Here is a 21049-nt window from a genome sequence, read left to right as displayed (position 1 = left end):
TCCAGCTCCCCCCCAGCTGCCCCCCAGCCTCCCCCTCCTTCGGTTTCTATTGTTTGCACTTTAGTTGTGTTAAGTGCAGGCGGCAGCTCTAAGGGCTCTAAGCATACATACATATGTATGTACTTCTCTGGCAGACTGTTTGATGGGATCAACCTCGGAAATAAAAGGAAAGGAACTTTTCTGAAGCTCAGGAAATATTTTTTAAGTAAAGAAATGAAAGAATAATATTTTCTTGGCGAGAGTTTTGAGGGTTCCAATGGTATATAATGTAGATATGTACATATATGCATATACATACTATATGTACCATCTGCGAGGTACATCTCAGACATCTTCTTAATAATTCTTTACGATAACTCTTGATTTGCTGTGGACTTTTGCCCTTCCACTTCCTCTACTCCTTTTCTTACCCCCACCCCCTGCACTGTGTGAATTTTTTTTAGTAGTCAGTGTGTGGTTTTTACGATCAATTTCCGCTGTGGAACAAGCCTATAAAATAGGAGACCCCCCCCCCCCCCCCAAACAGAAAACTGGAGAAATTGGAGACCCCTGTTGGCAGCCACTAAATATGGAACATTAAAAACCATAAATATTAAAACATAAAAAGAGCAACAGAGAAAATTACAATGAAAATTCAGTTGTGAGGGGAAATTAAATCTACCAGTAATGGGGGAAAAACCAGCTGGAAATCAATGAAAAGCCACACGGAAAAGTCTAAACAAAACGAACGACTTTGAATACGAAGAAGAGCCCACCCAACGTGAAGGGGGGGGGGGGGGGGGGGATGAACGGAACCACACACACACGCAATTAGTCAGAAGAGGGTGATTGGTAGTGGGCAGAGGTGTCTGGGGAGGGGCGGGGCGGTGCCTTATCGGAAAATGCATTTCCATTTACAAGAAGTTTTTCACTCTCCTCTCTGTCCGCGGCAGTGTATTAAAATCAATGAATAAATAAACAAAAATCAACAACCCAAAATTCCCCCTCCCCCCGTCTACCTCTCTCTCTCTCTCTCTCTCTCTTGCTTTCTTTCTGTGCGGTGGCTTTTGTTTCTGGCGAGATCCTCGTGTCTGGGGTTGATTTATATTTGTTTTGGATCGGTTTGGTGGGAGGGGAGGGGGGGGGGGGGCAATGTGTGAACGGCGACAGCTATAAAAGCTTTGGCGGCACACGTCTGCCGCTCCGTAGAAGGAGGCGGAGGTGGAGCTGCTGTATCTTTCTCTGGTTTTCCCCCGCAAACGATCGGGGTGGGCCTCTAGAAAGATAAATATTTCTGCTTTCGAAGACTTGCCGCACTTTGCGTCTTTTTATCTTGAAGGGATGTCTTCCAGGCAATACCTTTGATCATCTTTCACTGTATTCGTCTCCTATCGATCATTTTGCACCACTTCAATGTCCATCTCTGGGGTTTCTTGAGTCCCAATATATAGAAATATGTATCTTTGTTTCTTTCTACTCTTTTTTTTACCTCTATTGAAAGAGCAATGTTTCTAGTTCTGATTTATCAGCCTTTAAATCCCATCTATAATATTTAAAGGCTTCTCCATCTATATCTGACCCTTGAAAAACATTCATAGCCACAGCGATAACTATTTCATTGCTTAATTAGCAAACATTTTTGGGGTCGCGTTGCATTAATGAGGACAATTGAAAATGTCAACAGTTGTCCCTTTCGGTTTGCGCATAATTACAGCTCCAACAAAAACATTCACGAATTTCCTCTAACCGAGGGTTATCTAAATGAGTTTCCCTCCCATATGAGGGCTGTACTCCCCCCCCCCCTGTCCCTTCACTTCATATATGTATGTATGTAAAAACCATATGTATGTACATGTGTATGTGCATGTGTTAATTAGTCAGAGCCCGCAAAAATCCATCTGCATTCCATGGCAAATGTCAAAAATCGAAATTACTAAATTATGAAATGACATCCCCTACACATCGCCATCGTCCGCCGCCCCCATCCATCCATCCATCCATCCATCCGTCCGTTTTCCGTGTTAATTAAATTTTTCGATTGTATACAGATGTTTCTAATGTTTTGTGTCGATTTGTAGGGCTGGAGGAAAGTCAAATTGCCGGAGAAATTCAATATTTATGCCCAGATTGTGTGTGTCAATAAATGTTTAATTGATTTCCAGTTTGACAGATGATATTCGGTCAAAGACTCTTGATTGATGGTCTATTATGACGGCCAAGGGGAGATTATATTATAAGAAGAACGAATAACAATTGAAATGTCAAAGGAGTAGAAGAATAAATAGTTATAAGAAGTTCAAGAAATCGGTTAAGTAGTCCTTTGGTTAATATTTTACTTACAAGATTTGAAGGCGATCATTCCTACATAGGTCCCCAATTTCCCCATTTCCCCAACACTTAAGCCCCCAGAAAACATCAAAAACGCCAAGAGGCCCAACCGAGCATTAAAAAAATAATTAATAACCCAAGCTAAAAGGCAAAAAGTCATCAAATGCCACGCCCATTTAAATACAAACAATTGTCGAACTATAATCATACATCAGTGGTGCCACACCCCCCGCGGAAGCACCCACTCCCCAGTCAATCTCTGCCCGAATGAGAGAGCACTTGTCATTAAAAACATTTGTAAAAATTCCCATGGTACCGCAAAGAAGAAGAGCGAAAATAGCCAAATATTATATTGGGTGGGCGAGTGAGAGAGCTAGAGAGAGAGAGAGAGAGAGAGAGCGATGGTCAGCATCAGCAGGAGGCATCCCTCATCTCCAATCGCATCTCTCAATCATTCGTACACAAAAACAAATAAAAACCCATTAAGCAGAAAACCAACAACAGCAAAAACCACGGGAGGGACGTCTATGATAGACGGCAGAGCAAAGGGAATGCAAGAAAGTAGCGGCAAGCAATTAACAACTACAACGACAAACAAAACGCGTAAGAGGGAGAGCGAGAGCGAGAGCGAGAGAAGGCTTCGGCTACTGCAGAGCCGATGTGTGCGGGCAGCAACAACAGGAACAGCACGCAAGATAAGAGCAGCCTCAAAGCAAAGAAAAGGGAGGAGATCAGCGCGCAAGCTGAGCGGAGGGATAGGGAACGGGGGAGCGGGGCGATTGAGTGAGAAAGTGCATTAGATAAGCAAAACTCGGCTGGAAACCGATCCGACTAGAGTTGGAGTCCCAGCTGTGTTTGCCCTCGTTCTCTCTCTCTTCCCAAAACAGAAGCAGTAGCAGCGCAGCTATAAATAGTCGTCCCTCCCCTCCCCACCGCTCACTCTGTCCAGAGCAAAGTGCAGTTAATACTTCGTGTGAAATATTTGCTTGCACACACACACGAGGAGCAGAAAGAAGAGAGAGAAATAAAATCAAAGTTGCGGGCGTCGGCTGCAGTAACAAAAGACAGTAGCGGGGCCGGCAATGAGGGAGGGGGAAGCGTGGAAATATCATATGTGGGCAAACCGACATGTTTCCTGTCAACTTGGAGTCAGGGGTGGAGTTGAAAAGGGTTTAGCCCCTCTCTCGTTGCGCCTCTGGGGGGCCTCGTACTAATCACACGACTGGCAGTTGTCGCCCATTTCCATGGCCACTCCCGCTCCCATTCCAATCCATACCCATTCCCGCTCCTCCTCTCATTACCATGACCATTCTTATGGGTCTCTCGGTTCCCCAGGGTTTGTTGCATTCGCAGAATCTCAGTTTGTCACATGCTCGTAAAATCAACAAAAATTCAGGGTGACTGCTGTGACACTTGCTGTGACGACGACGACAACAACAACAACAACAACAACAACAGGAACAACACTCAGAGCTGCATTAAGCAAAAAATGTTTAATGAGTGACAGAGCGACAGGATGACTGACACGCAAAGCTGTGGAGCAAGAGAGCGAACGGAAGAGAGAAATTTGCATCTGCGGTAGGTTTCGGGGGGGGCTGCTGCACCACCCACCACCCACCGCTGTCCAACCCGAAAACTGAAGTTGCCTTTGTGTTTTTACGGGATATACAGCGTGTACGGACATGGGCAGGGCCAGAGGGGGGGGACGTGGGAGGGGGAGCTTTAGAAAGGTTTAGGTTTAGGGGAGACAGGGCGGCTTTAGAAAGGGGTTTTGGCACGAAGAGGCTTTAGACGAGAATTATGCAGAGAGATGGCGTAGCTCTAGGGTGTTTCCGAGAGTGGTTGGTGGTGATGGCGACGACGAAGCCGTGGGGCAAAGTGTCCATTATGTTGATTTGAAAAATAAAAGCCACGGATGCAGGGGCGTGGAGGAGGTCCACAAAGGCAGGCAGTAGGGGGGGGAGGGGGCTGATGACTAAAATTTAGTTGATTGAAAGACAGTAATGTACTTGGTGACACTTGCTGTTGTTGCCGATGCCCCGTTGTTGTATTTAGCAGAGATTTCGAGCGAAAAAGTACAAAGGGGAGTTTAATTCCCCAGAACACATAGACTCTTCCGTCAAAAAGGCTGAAAAATCAGATGAAACTAATTCGAAATCGAACACAAGCACATGGACATTAAAGGCAAAGGTACCCCCACACCGCCTGCAGACCTGGCAATGCTCGAAGACCCGCGACGTCCGTCGAAGAAATCAATCACCCCCCCCAGGCGCTCCTCGTATCAGAGGAGCGGAATGGAGAGCCTGGACCAGCTCATAGCGAAGCTCACGCAGATGGCGGACGGAGCGGGCGGCGTCCAGCTGTCGGCGATGGACCTTGAGAGCCTGTGTCTGAGGGCCCGCGGAGTGCTGCTGCAGGAGCCAGCGCTGCTGGAGGTCACGGCGCCCGTGAATGTCCTCGGCGACATCCACGGACAGTACGGGAACCTGCTGAAGTACTTGGCCTCGGCTGGATACCCGCCCGAGGGGCGGTACCTGTTGCTGGGCGACTACGTGGACCGGGGCAAGAACTCGATCGAGACGCTCGCCCTGCTGCTGGCCCTGAAGGTGCGCCACCCGGAGCATGTCTTCCTCCTGCGAGGCAACCACGAGTCCGCCAGCCTGAACCGCGCGTACGGCTTCTACGACGAGTGCAAGCGCCGCTTCACCGTGAAGATGTGGCGCACCTTCGTCGACTGCTACAACTGTCTGCCCATCGCGGCGGTGATCGAGAACAGCATCTTCTGCTGCCACGGCGGCCTCAGTCCCGACCTCTTCAACCTCGACCAGATCCGCAGCATAGCGCGGCCCTGCGACGTCCCCGAGTCCGGGATGCTGTGCGACCTCCTGTGGTCCGATCCGGACTTCACCAACTACGGCTGGAACCCGAACGACCGCGGTGTGAGCCACACCTTCGGCTCGGATGTGGTCACCACCTTCATGCTGCGCTTCCACTTCACGCTGATATGCCGCGGCCACCAGGTCGTCGAGGACGGCTACGAGTTCTTTGCCAAGCGCCAGCTGTTGACCATCTTCTCGGCCCCCAACTACTGCGGGGAGTTCGACAATGCGGGCGCCATGATGTCCATCGATAAGGATCTGCTGTGCACCTTTCGCATTCAGAAGCCAAGCTTTCTTCGTCGACCGATTTTGTTTATCGACAAGTGATCCGCTCCCCGGGGAGTTTTTTCCGGAATTCGGGTAAAAGGTCAGACCCCATGGATTATCACGGGATGTCCACACATCAATGAAACACTTTATTGGACCACAGTTACAATTATATAATTAAGTTTTCCAGTGGAAAACAAAAAAAAAAAAGACGAAACCCCTTTGAAAGTGGATAAATATAAAATGTGTATTTTAATTTGATAAATTACAATCGTTAATTTCAATCTAGAAAAGCCATAAAGGCAATTAAATTACGGCCAACTTGGCAAAGAAATTTTTGCCCCCCCAGAACACTCTCTCCCCCCCTCACTGCCGACGAAACACTCTTACAAAAATAAAAAGCGGCTAAAATAATTACTAAAATGCATTACAACACGCACACAAGCGGAGAGTGTGTGTGTGTGTGAAAGGGGGGTAACAGGGGGGACATGCAAATTGGTAAGCAAAAAAAAAAGTGTATAAATTAAATGACACTGCAATTTGCAATTTGCAGAGGGAATAAATTAATGGCAATCCATTTCGGCAAATTGGAATGATGCAAAATGGCCATTAATGCTAATTTATGTGGACAGTAGTGGGGATTGTTCAGCCAGGCGGGGAGGGGAGGGGAGGGTTATGTGGTGGTGACCCCGCCATAGATGAAAGTCAAGGGCCTTGAACTATAGAGAGTAACGGCTCCTTTGAGCTGTCTTTGCCCCACCTTTTATGGCTATACCCTGCCATGAGATACTACTTTCAACGAGATTTTCCTTTCGAAAAATGTCTTTAAAAAATCCAATTTAATAATCTATGCAAAAAGTAGACGAAACTTTCGCCATAAAGTTTCCCAAAGTTGGAATCTGCCACAAGACAAGAGACATGACAACAAGGAGGAGAGTTTTCCACGCCTTCAGGAGTGTTGACACACACACACACACACGCACACCCTTTTGAAGGATATCAGTGTCCAGGCAGTGTTCGAGGATAACAGCAAAACAGAATAAACATATGTGTGGCATAAAGGACCCACAGCATAGCATTAACCCCACAATGGGCGCATAAATTTTGCAGCAGCATGTCCTGTCCGAAAAGGAGTACGGAGTGCCAGATGCACAGAGAAAGATAGAGAAGCGAAGCGAAGACAGGGACAAGCATAAGCTGATATATCCACAAAACTAATCTGAAGTCACACAGAGAGAGATATGGAGAGAGTGAGAGAGAGTGAGGCAGAGAGAGAGAGACAAGGATTTACATATTAAGCCATTTTTAATTTACGACTTGCCAAAAAGCTCAAAGTCGAAGACTTTCCCCCACGAATTATGTGTCACCCAAAAGTCCAACCCCCACACCACCCACCCCCTCCTCCTGCCATCGCCTGACTAAACAGTAGATAACAGACGCAAGAGAGCGAGAGGGGAGCGGTGGATGGGGGATGGAGAGAGATAGAGATAGAGACGAACATAGATGGATGATAGAGGCGCCACAGTCGCAGGCAAAAGGGATACCGCCATGTCCTGGAAATGTACGCAAAAGCCACATAACGGCCACCACTCCACCCACACTCTCCCAACTTTCACCCTGTTAGAGAGTGAGAGAGAGAGAGAAAGAGAGGGGGAGGGGGTAGAGTGTGGCGCAACAATGACGGTAATAAAATAAAAGTAAATCCTTGCTTTGGCTTTTTTCCACTCCTTTTCGCCTCTTCGATTCCTTTCTCCTTGGTCTCCCCTCTCCCCTCTCTCCTTGCTCCCCTCTGCACTCCCCACTCTTCGCTTTGGCTCTGGCATCTGTCAAAGTTTGACATTGACGTACTCTCTGACGCAAGTTGTTTAGGGGCTTAGAGATGTTTTTCATGTCGGGACTTGTACACGCTCCTCCGGTACTGTTTCAAGGCAGGGGGGGGGGGGGGGGAAAGGCAAACGAAAGTGAAAGGCACCGGTAAAGGGAACCGGAACCTTGGGTAATGCATTCTATAGGCATTGCTGCACTTCTGAGATGACTGACAGTGACATTTTGAAGTTTAGAACTTCAATGAATCTCTAATAGACACGGTTCTGATGTTCTGACGTTATCAGACCTTGTCAAATTCATATCTCAAAGATTTAACAATATCCCATCTCCACCTCCCAGAGAGAGTCTCTCTCTCTCTTGAATCTTGGTGTCTCTCTTTTGGCTAGAAGTAATCCCAACAGGAAAAGGTAATAACAGTCTCCCTTAGGGCTATTCCATGGAATCTTATAGGGCTAGCTCCCATCGAATGGGGCATTTTCTTGTGCCGAATTTTCCAGTTTCTGGTGCGACAACAGGTGCAGATGGAGATGTGTGTTTTGGGCCTGAAACGGACCATAGAAGAGCCATCCATCAATCAAGGGGGGGCTTCAAAAGCCAAAAAACCAACCCAGCCATATGCTTTGGGTAGTTACAGTGTATCAGGAAAACCACCCTTTGCCCACAAAAGAAAAGAAACCCCACCTCCCCCAAAAAAAAAAAACCATCTTCTAACAAGCGGAAGGAAATGTCGGGATGCCAGATGCCTGCTGCCTGATGATGACGATGACGATGATGATGACAATGTTCTTCGGTTTCGGTTCCTCAAAGTTTTTCATGGCGGACTGCCACTCGATGGGGAAGGGTGTGAGTGTGGGTGTGGGCGTGGGCGTTGTGGTAAGGAAACCCAGTGAAAAGTCAATGTCTCTTGCGGTTTTGTCACTCAAATACACAAAAACCGCTTTGTTTGCCCCGAAGCGAAAGGAAGAGGAAATCCCTCCCTATCCGGGTGCCTGCCAGCCACGTCCTCTATTGTATCTCTGGGTGTGAAAAGATTTTCAGTTGATTTGACTCGATAAATGTATCTGTTCCTTGTTCATCGTTGATTAAGAAGCTTTCTTACACTGCCCCAGAGGCTTGTTATCCCCCCAAAATGTTCACTCACCTGCAAAAAAAAAGGCAAAACGGATCGGCGACCAGGTTTAGCCAAAAGAGTTATGTTTGCTAATTAAAAGATTACAAAGGAGTAGACATTTCGGGGCACAACCCTTTTCAAAATCGCCAACTAGCTCTGACATCTAATTAAGCGAAAAAAACCCCAGAAAAAATCAACCACAATCGACCCCTAAACGAGAGGGCAGGCAGAAAAAACATCTCTATTAAAAATATGGCCCCAGCGAATGATTTATAACATGTTTTCTTTTTTTGTATTTCCAGTCGGTGAGAAGGCAGAAATTATAATGGTAGAACGGGGCAAGGACATTCGCCTGGTCACCTTTAAAAAAATAAGCGGGCGCCCTCGGCAAGCGGTGAAAAATGATGAGTAGGCAATTGTTTAGATTCGGCAGGCAGGGGTATTTATTTAGGATACGACTGCCAGATGATGATGAGTCGTCGTCTGTTCGAGTATTATATGCCCAAAGAACAGATGGGGGGGAACAGATGGGGAGAGCTCTGGGGAAAGAAAGTACAAAAAATGTCTTCCTGGCCTTGAAATATTGTGAAAATAGGAACCAAAATGCACTGAAAGGTGATGCTCTTTTCCAAAGTTCTCTCATGTGCGCTCTCCCGTTCTGTGTTCTGCTGTGTGCTGCCCCTGGAAAGTCCTCTCTCGTTCGCATGCCGCTTCCCCGCCACTGTCAAGCTTTTTTTTTTTGTTCAAGGGCTTTTGCTAATGCAGTCGCGCTGCGTTCCCTCTCTTTCTAAGCTGGCTTTGAGCTCGAAGCTCAGCTTAAAGCTCACTTAGCGTTCCTTCTCTCTCTCGCTGCACTTTGGGCACCCCTTCAGGCGTTTTTTTTTTTTGGTATTACACACAAAACACAATGCTGCTCATTTGAATATATATCAATGAAGGTTATGCATAAAGAAACCCCTTTAAAATTAACAACAATTACTCAAAAAAAGCGACAGGGAGAGAGGGGGAGTTAGAAAAAACGAAGCCTAATTCAGTTATCAAAATATAAACCAAAAAAAAAGAAAAATATGAAAACTCGAGTTACTTTCACCGCTGCCTGGCAACCCACAAAATATCATGATTAATCAGCAACATAAACAAATGATATGAGAAAACTTCAGGAAAAACCACAAAAAAACGACGGAGAAGAAGGAAAAGCTAAAGAAAGAACAAACAATGTTGCAGTTATGGCTCAATAAGCCAACAAAAGGTGAACCTCCTCCGACCTCGTGCCTCGAGCCGATGATAAAGCATTTTTCAGCCTCTTTCTGTATTTTGGAACGAAAAGCCGCAAACAACAACAAGAATGGACTTGCATGATGAAGAGAGAAGAAGAAGAAGAAGAAAATATAATGCTAACCACAATGAAAATTGAAAAACATTTATTAGAAGACGGTTACAGGGGGTGGAGGGGGGCGCACGCACATGCAAAGGAGTAGCACGTTCCGAAAGCCAAAGTTTTTAATACCCAATCTTTTTGGAGTTGTAGTGCCAGGGATATATTCCAAAGGCCTATACATAAGTAGGTACAAAGGTCTTCAGAAGAAGGAAAGTAGGAATTACAGACCTAACTGGATCGTAAAGGTGTCCATGTCAAAACCATAATACCCTCTGCTAGGGTACCTTGAGGAGTCTGAGCCTTAACCCAGGCCTCGATTACATAAGTCGGAGGGCTTAGCCAGGGGCTCGGGGGAACAGGGGAACAGGAACAGGCGGCTGTGAGGCTACTGGCCGGGGGAATTATTTATGAGGGTTAATAATCGAATCGAACGATTGTTCAGACAAGATAAAGTCCACGGACCTCTCTCGCGCTCCCCTCTCTGTCTCTCTTTCGTCTGCGTTGTGTGCGTTATCTTTGACTCAGCAGAAATCATTTCTCTTCTCTTCTCGCTCTCCCACTCCCACTTCCACTCGGTGCCCCGCTCTTATGCTGTCTTTTTATGCAAGCGAATGCGGGCGCCTCTCAATGCAGCGCTCTCTCCCCCTCTCCTTGTCACTCATTCTGCCGTTTGCCATTTGGCAGCTATCTCTCTCTATTTTGTATAATTTATTCACAAATTTCATCTATTATGGGGATTCTTTTCATTTTTTTTTTTTTGTTTTTTTCGGGTGCGTGGGTGCGAAATTAATAAATTATAAAAAGATAATCAATCATGGAATGCGCTTTTGTGTGTGCTTGGAGCTTGGGGCATGGATCACCCACGTTGACGGAAGATTTATGTATGGGCAAAAAATGTTTGGAGACAAACGTGGAAATTAATGATGAAGGTCTCCAAGGGAATGGGGAGTGGGAACTGATCGTCCATAGATCTATTTTATATGGAAGAGCTACTTATAAGGCATTTTGTATTGGTATTGTAGGGAAAGGACTTGTAGACCCTCTCGAATCCATTCATTACCAATTCTAATCAAAAATCAATCCCAAACACAAATTCCACTTTACTTGCAACTTATGGGCAACTCTTAAGTTCAGCTGGCCAAAAGCAAAAGGCCAGAAAGACGGACAGACAAGAGCGATAGAAAAGCAACGGCAGCTGGTCAATTACAAAAGAATTACCCGCCGCCACAGAGCCAGAGTTTTGCCTTGCCATTTTTCCGGGGTTTTTTGTCAATTGCAATAAAAATAATCAACATGCATCGCCGGGTCTCTGGGACCTGGGACCTGGTCTCTGGTCTCTGGTCTCTGGTCTCCAGTCAGAGATGGAGCTGGAGTCGGAGTCGGAGTTGGGGATTTACGACCCGCATGGGCAACACGTTCGGCGCTGAATAAACTGCAAAATGCAACTGCATTTCGTTGCCATTAACATAATAATGCTGCTGCTGCGGCTAACTCCCTGTTTGCCCCCCTCCTCCTCGTCCATCTGCATCTCCATCTCTCCGTTTATTTGCATTGCACAATTTGAGGCCAAAGTAAATAATCAACTCGCACTAATCTCAAGCCAAACTGCATTTAGCAGAATGTTTTCTCTCCGTCTCCATCTACGTCTCCGTTTGAGCCATTTGGTCAGTCCATTTTGTGGTTACAGCCAAGAAAAAAACGAGAAAGAGTGCAAACCGAACTCACAGATACCCTGGAAGAGGAAAGCAGACAAATTTGTTCCCAACCAAAAAAAATTATTAAACTCCAACATCAAGTCTTCTCAAGTCCGTAAAACAAATAGCTTTTAGCTTGGGCCAAGACTTGCCTCTAACCAACATTGGTGTACAGATATTCTCCTTGGGAGAAAAACTAGGACTCTGTGGACTTTGCTTGAACGCACTTTGGACCCCAGCTCTCGCATTTGGTTTCGGTTTCGGTTTCGGTTTCGGTTGCTGTTCCCTCTGTCCAGTAGCGCCTTACTCTGGATAGATGCCGACACTCCTGGACGGACGCTCTGTTTGGACGTGAGCTGTATGCAAATTGCATAATCATCGCCTGATGGCTGGGGGCTTGGGGCATACGAGTAGGGATTACTGAGCACTGAGTAGAGGTACTCTCTGCATCATAAAAATGCAGTTAACTTTGATGGAAGGTTCTCAGTTTCTTTGAATCTGACTAGTCGATGGGATGGGCGTTGAATAGATCATTTTGATGGTTAAAGGAAATAGCCGATTGTTTCCATCGAATAAGGATGGGTTTGATGGTCTAAGGAATGTGAAAAAATCAATTGGGAATGGATACGCTCGGGTTTCTAATATGATTTTGATCCCATCATATTCCCAATGATCTAAACCTCATTCAGATCTGTTCAGTTTCCACGAAAAACTTCGCTTCAGCAACCTTGTCGAAGCATCATCTTGTTATTTATCTCTCATTTGGGATCAGTAACCCAAGACGGGGTCTCTGGGTATCCAAAAAAAAAACCCCCAGCTCCAACTCAATTATGCAAATTCAAGAGACTCCAAACAAATTTGTTCGCCTGTCGTCATCTTTTCGAGTGTCTGTTGTTTAATGATTTCACATTGGTCAACTCGGGCCATAACTTTATAAATATCTAAATATCTAAATATCTAAGGAGACGGACCACATGTCATGCATCTACAAGATATAAATTAGTCGGGCGACAGGTGTAGGCATCTGTGAAGCTTGTTGGGCAAGATTCGTGGGAGCTGGGGGATAAAACTTGATGCAGAAGGAGGGGGATTACAAATTTGTTTAGTTTTTAATGCACAATGACAGGCGGAAGATGGACAGACAGACAGATATCCAAAACCTGATGATGGTGAGGATGATGATGGTCCCCCTGGCAAAGTGTGTTTCGTTGATAAGTCACGTCTCTCATGTCGTCGTTTATTTGTCACCTAATTGGAGTGGGCGCAGATACGAACCCATCCCCCCCGCAGCCCATAGATATGTAGATACATATATTCGGACATTAGTTTGGCCAATTAAATCCGACTTGAACTTATTTAAAACTATTATCCGAGCGTGGCAAGCAGCTCAAAGCGAAACCGCAGCGCAGCGAACGAACATGCCCCATAATCAGTTCAAACAAATAAACTTTCCCAAAACGGACGAAATGAAACCGCCGAAACCACCGCCGTTCGGTGCAAACCGCCAAAATGCAACCACTTGGCCAGGGATCACAGCTAAATAACCACCGCAAATGCAGGAAAACCATGGTCATAGAAGGGGGGGAGCGGGGAGATGCAGGTGTGTGTGTGTGGATTCGAATGGCTCGCTGGGGGCTTGGCCCCCAGTCTAAGCGCCCAAAGTTGTTGATGGCTGCTATATGCGATTGAAACTGGCTAATTTTTAACTTTAAAAGGAGACCTCCAACAGAAGAGACTGAATTGTGTGGAGAACTCATTCGAAACTGTTTATAAAATATGATATCTCTGCAGGACTTTCGTGAAGGAAATATCTATGAAAACTAAGCATTTTCCCCGTTGCTTTGGTATCTTTAGATATTCCTTCAACGGAGAGTATTTTATGGTGATTAATCGATTCCCAAAGAAAGGCAAAGAAAGGAATTAAGTCGGTAATCTACGAGTTTCTGTCTTTTCCAGCACGTATTATATGTAATTCCTCAATCTTCATGGGCCTCTTCGAAGATCTTCCAGACAAAAGACAGCTGTTGTGCCCGAATTTACCCGGAAAGTGCTGCGACAGCTCTCACACCTTTGACACTTTTCTTTAGCGCCCAAACGGAAGTGCTTTGGGGCAAAAGTACTTGCTCAACCTTACTTGACTCCATTTACTAATGCAGTTCACATTTCATTCACACTACGTGGGGATCCCCTCCCACCCCACACACACACACACTCCGGGAAAAGAGAGGGAGAGGGTGAGGGTGAGGGGAGAGAGCTGTGTCAGCTGTGTGCGATCCAGCAGTTGGACAAACATTGCACCAGAGACACCGCCCCGGACGAAAGACGATGCAGAAAGTAAGAGTAAGGGGTAGGGGGTGAGGGGAGTAGGGGAGCTCTTCGGAGATCGCTCGGATGAGTGTCTAATGCGCAACGTGTGACAGTGGCCTGTCATCCCTCTCTCTCTCTCTCTCTCTCGCTCTCTTGCTTACCCTCTCACTTGACATGTTTAGTCGCCTGTCACTTGTGTTCGTTGCTGTACTTCTTAACCCCCTTGGCTGTCATGGAAATGCGTAGGTGGAATGGATGCACATCCACATGTGAGCTAATCTCTAAGTGGAAATCTTTTTTTCCACTTTTCCCCCTCAGGTTTTCTGTTGAAAATATTAAAAAGCAATTTCAATTCCTCTGTCATTGTTTAGGTTTTTAATTAGCCTCATTTTTTCTCCCTCCCTCTCTCTCTCTCTGGCTCGCTCTTCCTCTACTTTCATCTCCAGTCCTCCCCACTTGAGTGTCCACTTGAGGTAACCTCTTGCCAGAGAGAGAGAGGGAGAGAGCAGCTCCTCCCTTTTTGCTTTCGCTTTATTTGTAAATATTTGCTGTAGTTTTTCCCTACAGAACTTGACGCACGTACAGTCACGCCCCAGCCACTAATTACTCTACACTTGGACTAGATTTGCCACCACTAGAGGAGAGCAGAGCCGAGCAGCGCTGAGGAATGCCATCGCTCTTTGTTGCCCGAGCCTGGAGGATGGATGACAGCTTTGGGTTAAGAGCAGGACCTTGCCTTAGTTTTCATTCGGAATGCAATCAAAAGACGATAGGAAGATGCGTAACAAAGAGTTAATTAGAGCCATAGAAAGTGGAGCTACAATTACGGAGGAGGGGCGTAGGGCGGAGGGCGGAGGACGCGAGAAAGGTATTTCAATTACCTTGAAGAATGAATGGATCAGATATTCATTTCGATGAATGGCGAATGCATTTAAGAGCCCATATTCAAAGGCATGCAATGAATGCGTTTCCCTTACTCCCCCTCCCTACTACCCCCTCCATTCGCCGCCAGTCGGTTGATTGCCCTGGGGGCCCCCACTTGAAACTGTTTCAATATTGTAGGGTTCGATTTGAGTTCCACTTTAAATAGACACACGTTCCCGCACGAAAACACGAAAGAAACAAACAAACACAACATCGAGAATTACTGTTAACAAACGGCCACAAAAACAACAACAAAAATAACCAAGAATGAAAGAAGAAAGACTGTGACGCGTCAATATTTGTACATGCATTGCATTTTCACGCCGCATAATTAGACAACGAAATAACACCAGCAACAACCAACAATCAACAATCAACAATCAACAATCGGGCCTAAAACACAACCGCCGCCATCGTCGCCGCCAACTTTAATTTAAATTCAATGCAGACAACCACAACAACAACAATTTCAAGGGCAACTACAACAGAAACTCCATAATTAGATGCCAAAATACCTTTGTGGTAAATTTATGCTAATTTTCGAGGCGTTTCGAGGGCTAGAACATTGGACCTGCCTGGCATTCTCAAAGTGCATCTGTGACCCATTTGAAATTGACCATAAAGACGGGGGTAGTGCCAGGGGGGGCAAAGGGAAACGACTGTCAAACAGTTTGACACCTTCAGAGGTTTAGATACAAGAACAGAACATCCAGGCAACGATCTGTGAGCCTAAACCAAGAATATCTCATAATCGCATGCCTATAGGAATCCCCCCCACTCATGAGAATTCCTAGGGTTTAAACTCCCATAACAATTCCAAGCCCGACATATGCGTATCACAGCTTTTTCTCGGGTCTCCACTCACCTTTTTCCGGGACAAATAATTGCCATAAATATATGTATGGGTATTTCGTGTTGCCGACTCTTTGTTTAAATTCTCTAGAGTTTCAATTAATCCTTAATTAGGTTTTCATTTGGTTTCAGTCGATGGGACTTTTGTATGAGCATGTGATTGATTTAAATTAATTGAAAATTCCTTGAATTTTCACGCTGACACACACAGTGGTGGGGGGGGGGAGGCCCACTGCTGCCTTCACTTATTGAATTCTTTAGCACTTTGGTCACACTTTTCGCACTGCTTTTACCCAGATTTCAATGGGGAAATCGGGAAATTCCTTGAGCAATAAACAGATAGACGACAGTCGTAACGGTTATCAATCAATGCAATTAGAGGGCCCGTGACGGAATCACGCACACACGCGCACACAGCATGCGGTTTCTTTGTCCTGGCAATGCCCCTCGTTTATGGTTTCCTCTGGCAAGGCTTCACTGTTTTATTTATGTATTTTCTTTGCGTTTCTTAGCACTTTTTAATTATTTTTTATACGGCAAACTTTTCTCCTTTTAAGGGCCTTTTTAATGGGAACTTTTACGTAAATTCTCTCAAAAATGCAGCGGAAAAACGCGAGCTATGAGAGATATACCGCACGCTACGAGAGTATCTTTGAAACTGACGGATGCGGACACTGCCGAACGATCCAATGCCCCCATGCCCCATGTTGCCACGGTCTTACATAGTTGTACTGTATACAAAAACACCCTGCGATATGCCCGATGCCACATGCGAGTGCTCGCTCGGTTTTCGCTTCGGCTTGCCTTCGGTTTATGGCGACGGCTGGCTCTCGTGCGAGTTGGTGCGAAAATCGCATGCGAGAAGCGCTGTCGTGTGAGAGAGAGAGAGAGTTGTCCAGAGAGCAGAGAGCGCAGAAAGCCGGTTCCTGGTGTATGGGAATTTTCCCAAAACTTTGGGAGTTTCGGTTATTTATAAGAAATATTTGAAATGTTTTTTAAATCGAAATATCCATCTTTATTTTGCGATTTTTCTTAATATTTTTCCTTTTTTTCTCTATTAAATACAATTTATACAGATTTAATTCCAGTTTTTATATTTCCATAAGACTTGCTATAAACATCCGACGCTCTGGCGACGTCTTTATAGCAACTCTCAATCGGCCTCTCTGCGTATTGCTCTCTCCCTCTCACTCTGTTTTGGTGCTCTCGCCAACAGCTGTTTTTTGTTTATTTCGAATAAAATCTCTCGCGCTGTTGTCCGTGATGTGCCCGTTTGTGTGTGTGTGTGCGTCTGATAAGCACGTGTATTTTTTCCCCCCACACAAAAGAGAATTTTATGCGGCCACAGGTAGCGGCTATGTTAATGCAAAAATAAACGGAATGTTAACAGAGCAAATTTTGAAGAGGTTTCCCCTCCTCTCGAGTGCAATATATGTAGATATAAAGTTTTCCGTTTCATTTCGGTTTCTACCTGAGCTATAATTTTCCCAACGAACCAACTAATTGGCAGAGCCAGAGCATCCAATTAGCCCAACAAGAAGTTCCCCTATTTGCAATACCCTGTAAAAGTAGGGTGCATTGTATTCGAGCAGAAGGTAGGAACACATTTAAGAACCAACAGATCATATATTCTTATAAAATAGTAAACAAAAACCTGCTAGAATTCCCTATCGATCTGTGTGAGGAGTATCTTTCAGTTGGTGTATCTTTTAATTGTTTATAGCTGTCGTGTTTTCCTTATTTTCTTCTGCCACGCCCCGTTGACCAAATCAAATGGCACGCAGAATTGCTGAAATCCACCGCGCAATCAATTAAAAATATTTCCAAATTCATACGAAATAGCAGGCGCCACTGGGAGAAACATTAGAAACTTTCAAGAGGGTGCGGCGGTAGGGGGGGGGGGGGAGGATGTCTGTTTCTGCTCTCTGGAAAAATCAGCAAATGTGTCACCAAAAGAACGAGCAAAAAAACTGCACGGGAATTCTGCTTGATGTAGAAAGAAACGCATTAATTTGGCTCGTTATGATTATTGCGCCACGCCAGGCCACGCCTCTGTGCAGACCCATGCCCCATGCCCCATGCCCCTGGAGCCGGCGGAGAGCCAGTGGAAGCCACGGCTCCAAGTGGAGCATATGGAAATGCCTTGAGTAATATGTCTGGAGTGTGGTGCACAGACCAAACTCTGACCCCGCAGCCGTCTGTCCCCTGTACTGCTCCCCGTCACCGTCACCGTCACCGTCCCCCGCTGCCCGGACCGGAGAGGCCACCGCCAAAGGCGCACGTTAAGCGAATCGTGCACACGCCCCATGACGATGATTAATTACCTTTTTGGATGCCTTCTGCCTTGTTGTTGGATGTATCTTTGTATCTGGTATCTTGTGCACATTTCACTTATGCACGCCTCACGCTTTGGTGGATCGCTGGCGAGTCTGAGACGGCGGCAGAGAGGGCGGCAGAGAGGGCTGGAGAACCCGCTTTCGGGGGTTCGTTTGTCGCTGATGAAGTTGTATTATCGTATCGTAAAATGATTTCTGTTTTCGCACTCTCTGCGGTAAAAAAGAGGCAGAATAACCAGAAGATGATGAAATGAACGAGAGACTTGGGAAGAACATTATCGAAAACTATGTTGGTAGCCACAAATTCGATTCCCAATGATCCATATAACTTCATGGAATAATTGGGACCCAACCATAACTCTGCTCTTCATTATCGTCCATACCATCGATAATCTATTGGCAGTTTCATTTGGGACACACATATGTTGCCTTAAGCAGTCCCTACTGAAAACACATATCCAGTGTCCCGGCGTAACCCTCTCGGCGATGGTTCGGGGTGGGGGGAGGACTACATTTCACAGAAATTCGAGACCGCGCAAACAGTCAATGAACCAAAACAGAAGGAAAACAAAAGGAGGCCACCACAAAGAAAAAACAAATACTAAAACAAAAGAGAGAGAGATAGAGAGAGAGAGAGAGAGAGAGAGAGAGTGAGACGAAAGGAAAAGAAAAATATAAAATGTACAACAATTTGACATCTGTTTCAACAAAATTCGTGGCCCAAGGATGGAAGGAACAACCCGGGAAAGGAGTAAGCAAAAGGATGTCACGTAGATTGACTTGTTCAACAGCAGACAAAAGGAGCTCCAAGTTTTTGGACAGAACGAAGGACCTCCTCCTCAAGAGTTACTCCACAATTCGTGTGACAAATGCCAAGGGTTAATGATATCTTTTTCTTTTCTCAGTTCTCAGTTCTGTTCGGTTCGGTGCTATTGGAAATGGAGTTGGAGTTGGAGTTGGAGTTGTGTTAATTATCTGCTCGCTCTCTTCCACTAGAGAACGGGAGTTTTAACGCTTCATTAGAGACCAGCCAAGAGACGACTGATTGAAGAACAGCCGCAGACGAGGGGTGAAAGCAATACACAGCAGATCGCTAGAGCGGTAGCGGAGTGAGGGGGGAGTTTTAAACACATTTAGTCAAAAATTTGTAGAGAAGGAAAATATCAAATTACCACCAAAGTTGGGAGTTGCCTTCTAGCCTTCGAGGGCATGGATATTCTAGAGAAAGAGCACAGGCACATTAGGCATTCAATTAGTCGGAATTTGTACAGGGATCTCAGAGATACTCGTATAAAGGAGGCCTATAAGAGTACCAGCTTCAGATCCGATATTCAGGTCTTTGTTTCTCTTTAGCTTTTCTCCAGAAATCCTTTTATTCATTAAGAGTATTGAAATAATTACTATATTCCAGCCGAAGACCATTAATATGTATTTTAGGCATGCAACAATTTTGAATAATGATTTTTCAACATGTATACCCCACTAATTGTCAGACCACAGCTTGGCTGCCCTTAATATGCACTCACAAAATTATGAGAAATTATTCATTTATATTAATTTACTCGGAGAACGCAAAGGCAGCCCCAAGGTTCGGCTTTGGCATGGGGAAAATGATTGATGGATGGATGGATGGATGGGATCTCTCTCTCTCTCTCTCGAGTGAGTCACACGCATGACAGTGACTCATACTAAATAATCGAAAATGGTATTGGAATCCGAATCGGAATCGGAATAAGAATCAGAATCAAAATTCGAGTCGTAAAAAGTACAGACAGGAAGCAGGCAGACAGACAGCTGTACGGCGTGGGGCATTCATGTTCTTCTTGTCTTGTTTCTAGTTTTATGGCTTTCAAAACAATAGTCTCAAAGTAGCGCCACATAAACCATAAAAATGCACAATCTACGGCCACTTGACACGCATTAAAACACAAAAAGTGCCGACGGCGGCCGCCTCTAAACAATTTTTTTTAATGATCCATATTTTTTAATTTTTTTTTTTTTTTAATATTTAAAGAGATCGCTCGAAACAGCTGTCACAGGCCCGTCCAGTCGATCATCGGTTATCATTTGTTCAGATAACACGCACAGGAGCAAAGCCACCCCCCCTCCCCCCCCCCCCCTCCCCCCCTCTCTCTCTCCCTACGAAGTTAAAACGAAACCGAAATCGAAACTCGACGAAAACTGGCTCTCTGTGAAGTGGGGGCTACCGTCACAAGAAAAAAATCCAAAAAAATACTGGAAAAAAGTTTGTAAAAAAAAAGACACGAATGAATGTTTCAGGTCATGTTTCGACCAAGGGATACCCGTTGAACAGATTTACTCTTGGGTGAAAAAAGTGCCCCACTTATAAGAAATACAGAAAATGATGAGGCCTCATAATATCCACAGAAAGAACTCCCCCCAAAGCCAAGGGAAACTGATATCTTTCCAATAGTGTATGCCACAAAAAGCAGAAGATCACCTTTTGCCTGTTGCCTCTATAAAAACTGCATAAATCGAGGGCAAACATACCGAGAGGAAACAGTGTGACTAACGCCTGAAACAATGTCAAAATCACGTGCCTGAAGGAGCACTTTTTTGTACGCCGTGTGTTGGGGCTTGTAAATTTATTCGTCATATTCCATTCCGGCGGCGTTTCGCTACCATTCGACGAGGGATATTATCAACTTTTTCACGAACTTTGATGGACAAATGGCGGGCAATAAAAGGAAAGAGTATTCACTGGGTAATGTTTCACACATGAAATTATTGTATGATATTTCCTGCTAGTCAGTGTTTTTACTCCAACTCTTGTGCAGCAAAAAAAATGTCACATTTCGGGACATGCACGTTCATCCATCCATCCATCCCGTCCCGCTCCGTCCCGCTCCGTCCCGTCCGTTCAACCCGTTTCCATCATCAGCATTCAGTCCTGTCGTTGGTGCACAATGGACGCCTCATGATTAAAGGATGTTTATTAAATATTCATGTAAATGTCAATTTAAAGCTACTGTTCGCCCCCCTCCCTCCCTTCCTCCACTCCACTCGCATGTGCCGCCCACTATCTCCCCGCCCCCTTTTGATTGGGGCAGACCAGTGGCGGCGTTTTTTTTTTTTGTTCCTGTTGTATGCTTATTGATACAGCGCGTGGATTCCCTTGCCCCCTGCCACCCTTTGAACTGTGCCGC

General features: G+C 45.4%; 3 protein-coding genes across 4 annotated transcripts in view; 2 read left to right on the top strand and 1 right to left on the bottom strand.

Annotated features, from left to right (window-relative positions):
• The window catches only part of Fili (Fish-lips), a 78434-nt gene extending 62155 nt beyond the window's left edge, over positions 1-16279 (bottom strand). For both annotated transcript variants that reach the window (XM_015185024.2, XM_002138777.4), the window contains exon 1: positions 15560-16279. The gene's annotated coding sequence lies outside the window, so the exon portion shown is untranslated. The remainder of the gene's footprint in view (positions 1-15559) is intronic.
• LOC4805247 (uncharacterized) overlaps positions 1-21049 on the top strand; it is a 68797-nt gene that overhangs the window by 3126 nt on the left and 44622 nt on the right. The gene's annotated exons all lie outside the window — the stretch shown is intronic.
• Positions 4405-5650, top strand: PpN58A (Protein phosphatase N at 58A). The gene has a single exon (XM_002138775.4). It carries the CDS (start codon positions 4479-4481, stop codon positions 5511-5513), a length of 1035 nt encoding a protein of 344 aa, XP_002138811.3. The 5' UTR covers positions 4405-4478; the 3' UTR covers positions 5514-5650.

Source organism: Drosophila pseudoobscura, chromosome 3, assembly GCF_009870125.1.
Source record: "Drosophila pseudoobscura strain MV-25-SWS-2005 chromosome 3, UCI_Dpse_MV25, whole genome shotgun sequence".
NCBI lineage: Eukaryota > Metazoa > Arthropoda > Insecta > Diptera > Drosophilidae > Drosophila > Drosophila pseudoobscura.
The sequence above is the reverse complement of the archived record's forward strand: the minus strand, read 5'-3'. Positions and strand labels throughout refer to the sequence as shown.

Excerpts from the sequence above, each read along its gene's own strand:
- PpN58A (XM_002138775.4), top strand. The coding sequence starts at position 4,479 with ATGGACATTAAAGGCAAAGGTACCCCCACACCGCCTGCAGACCTGGCA.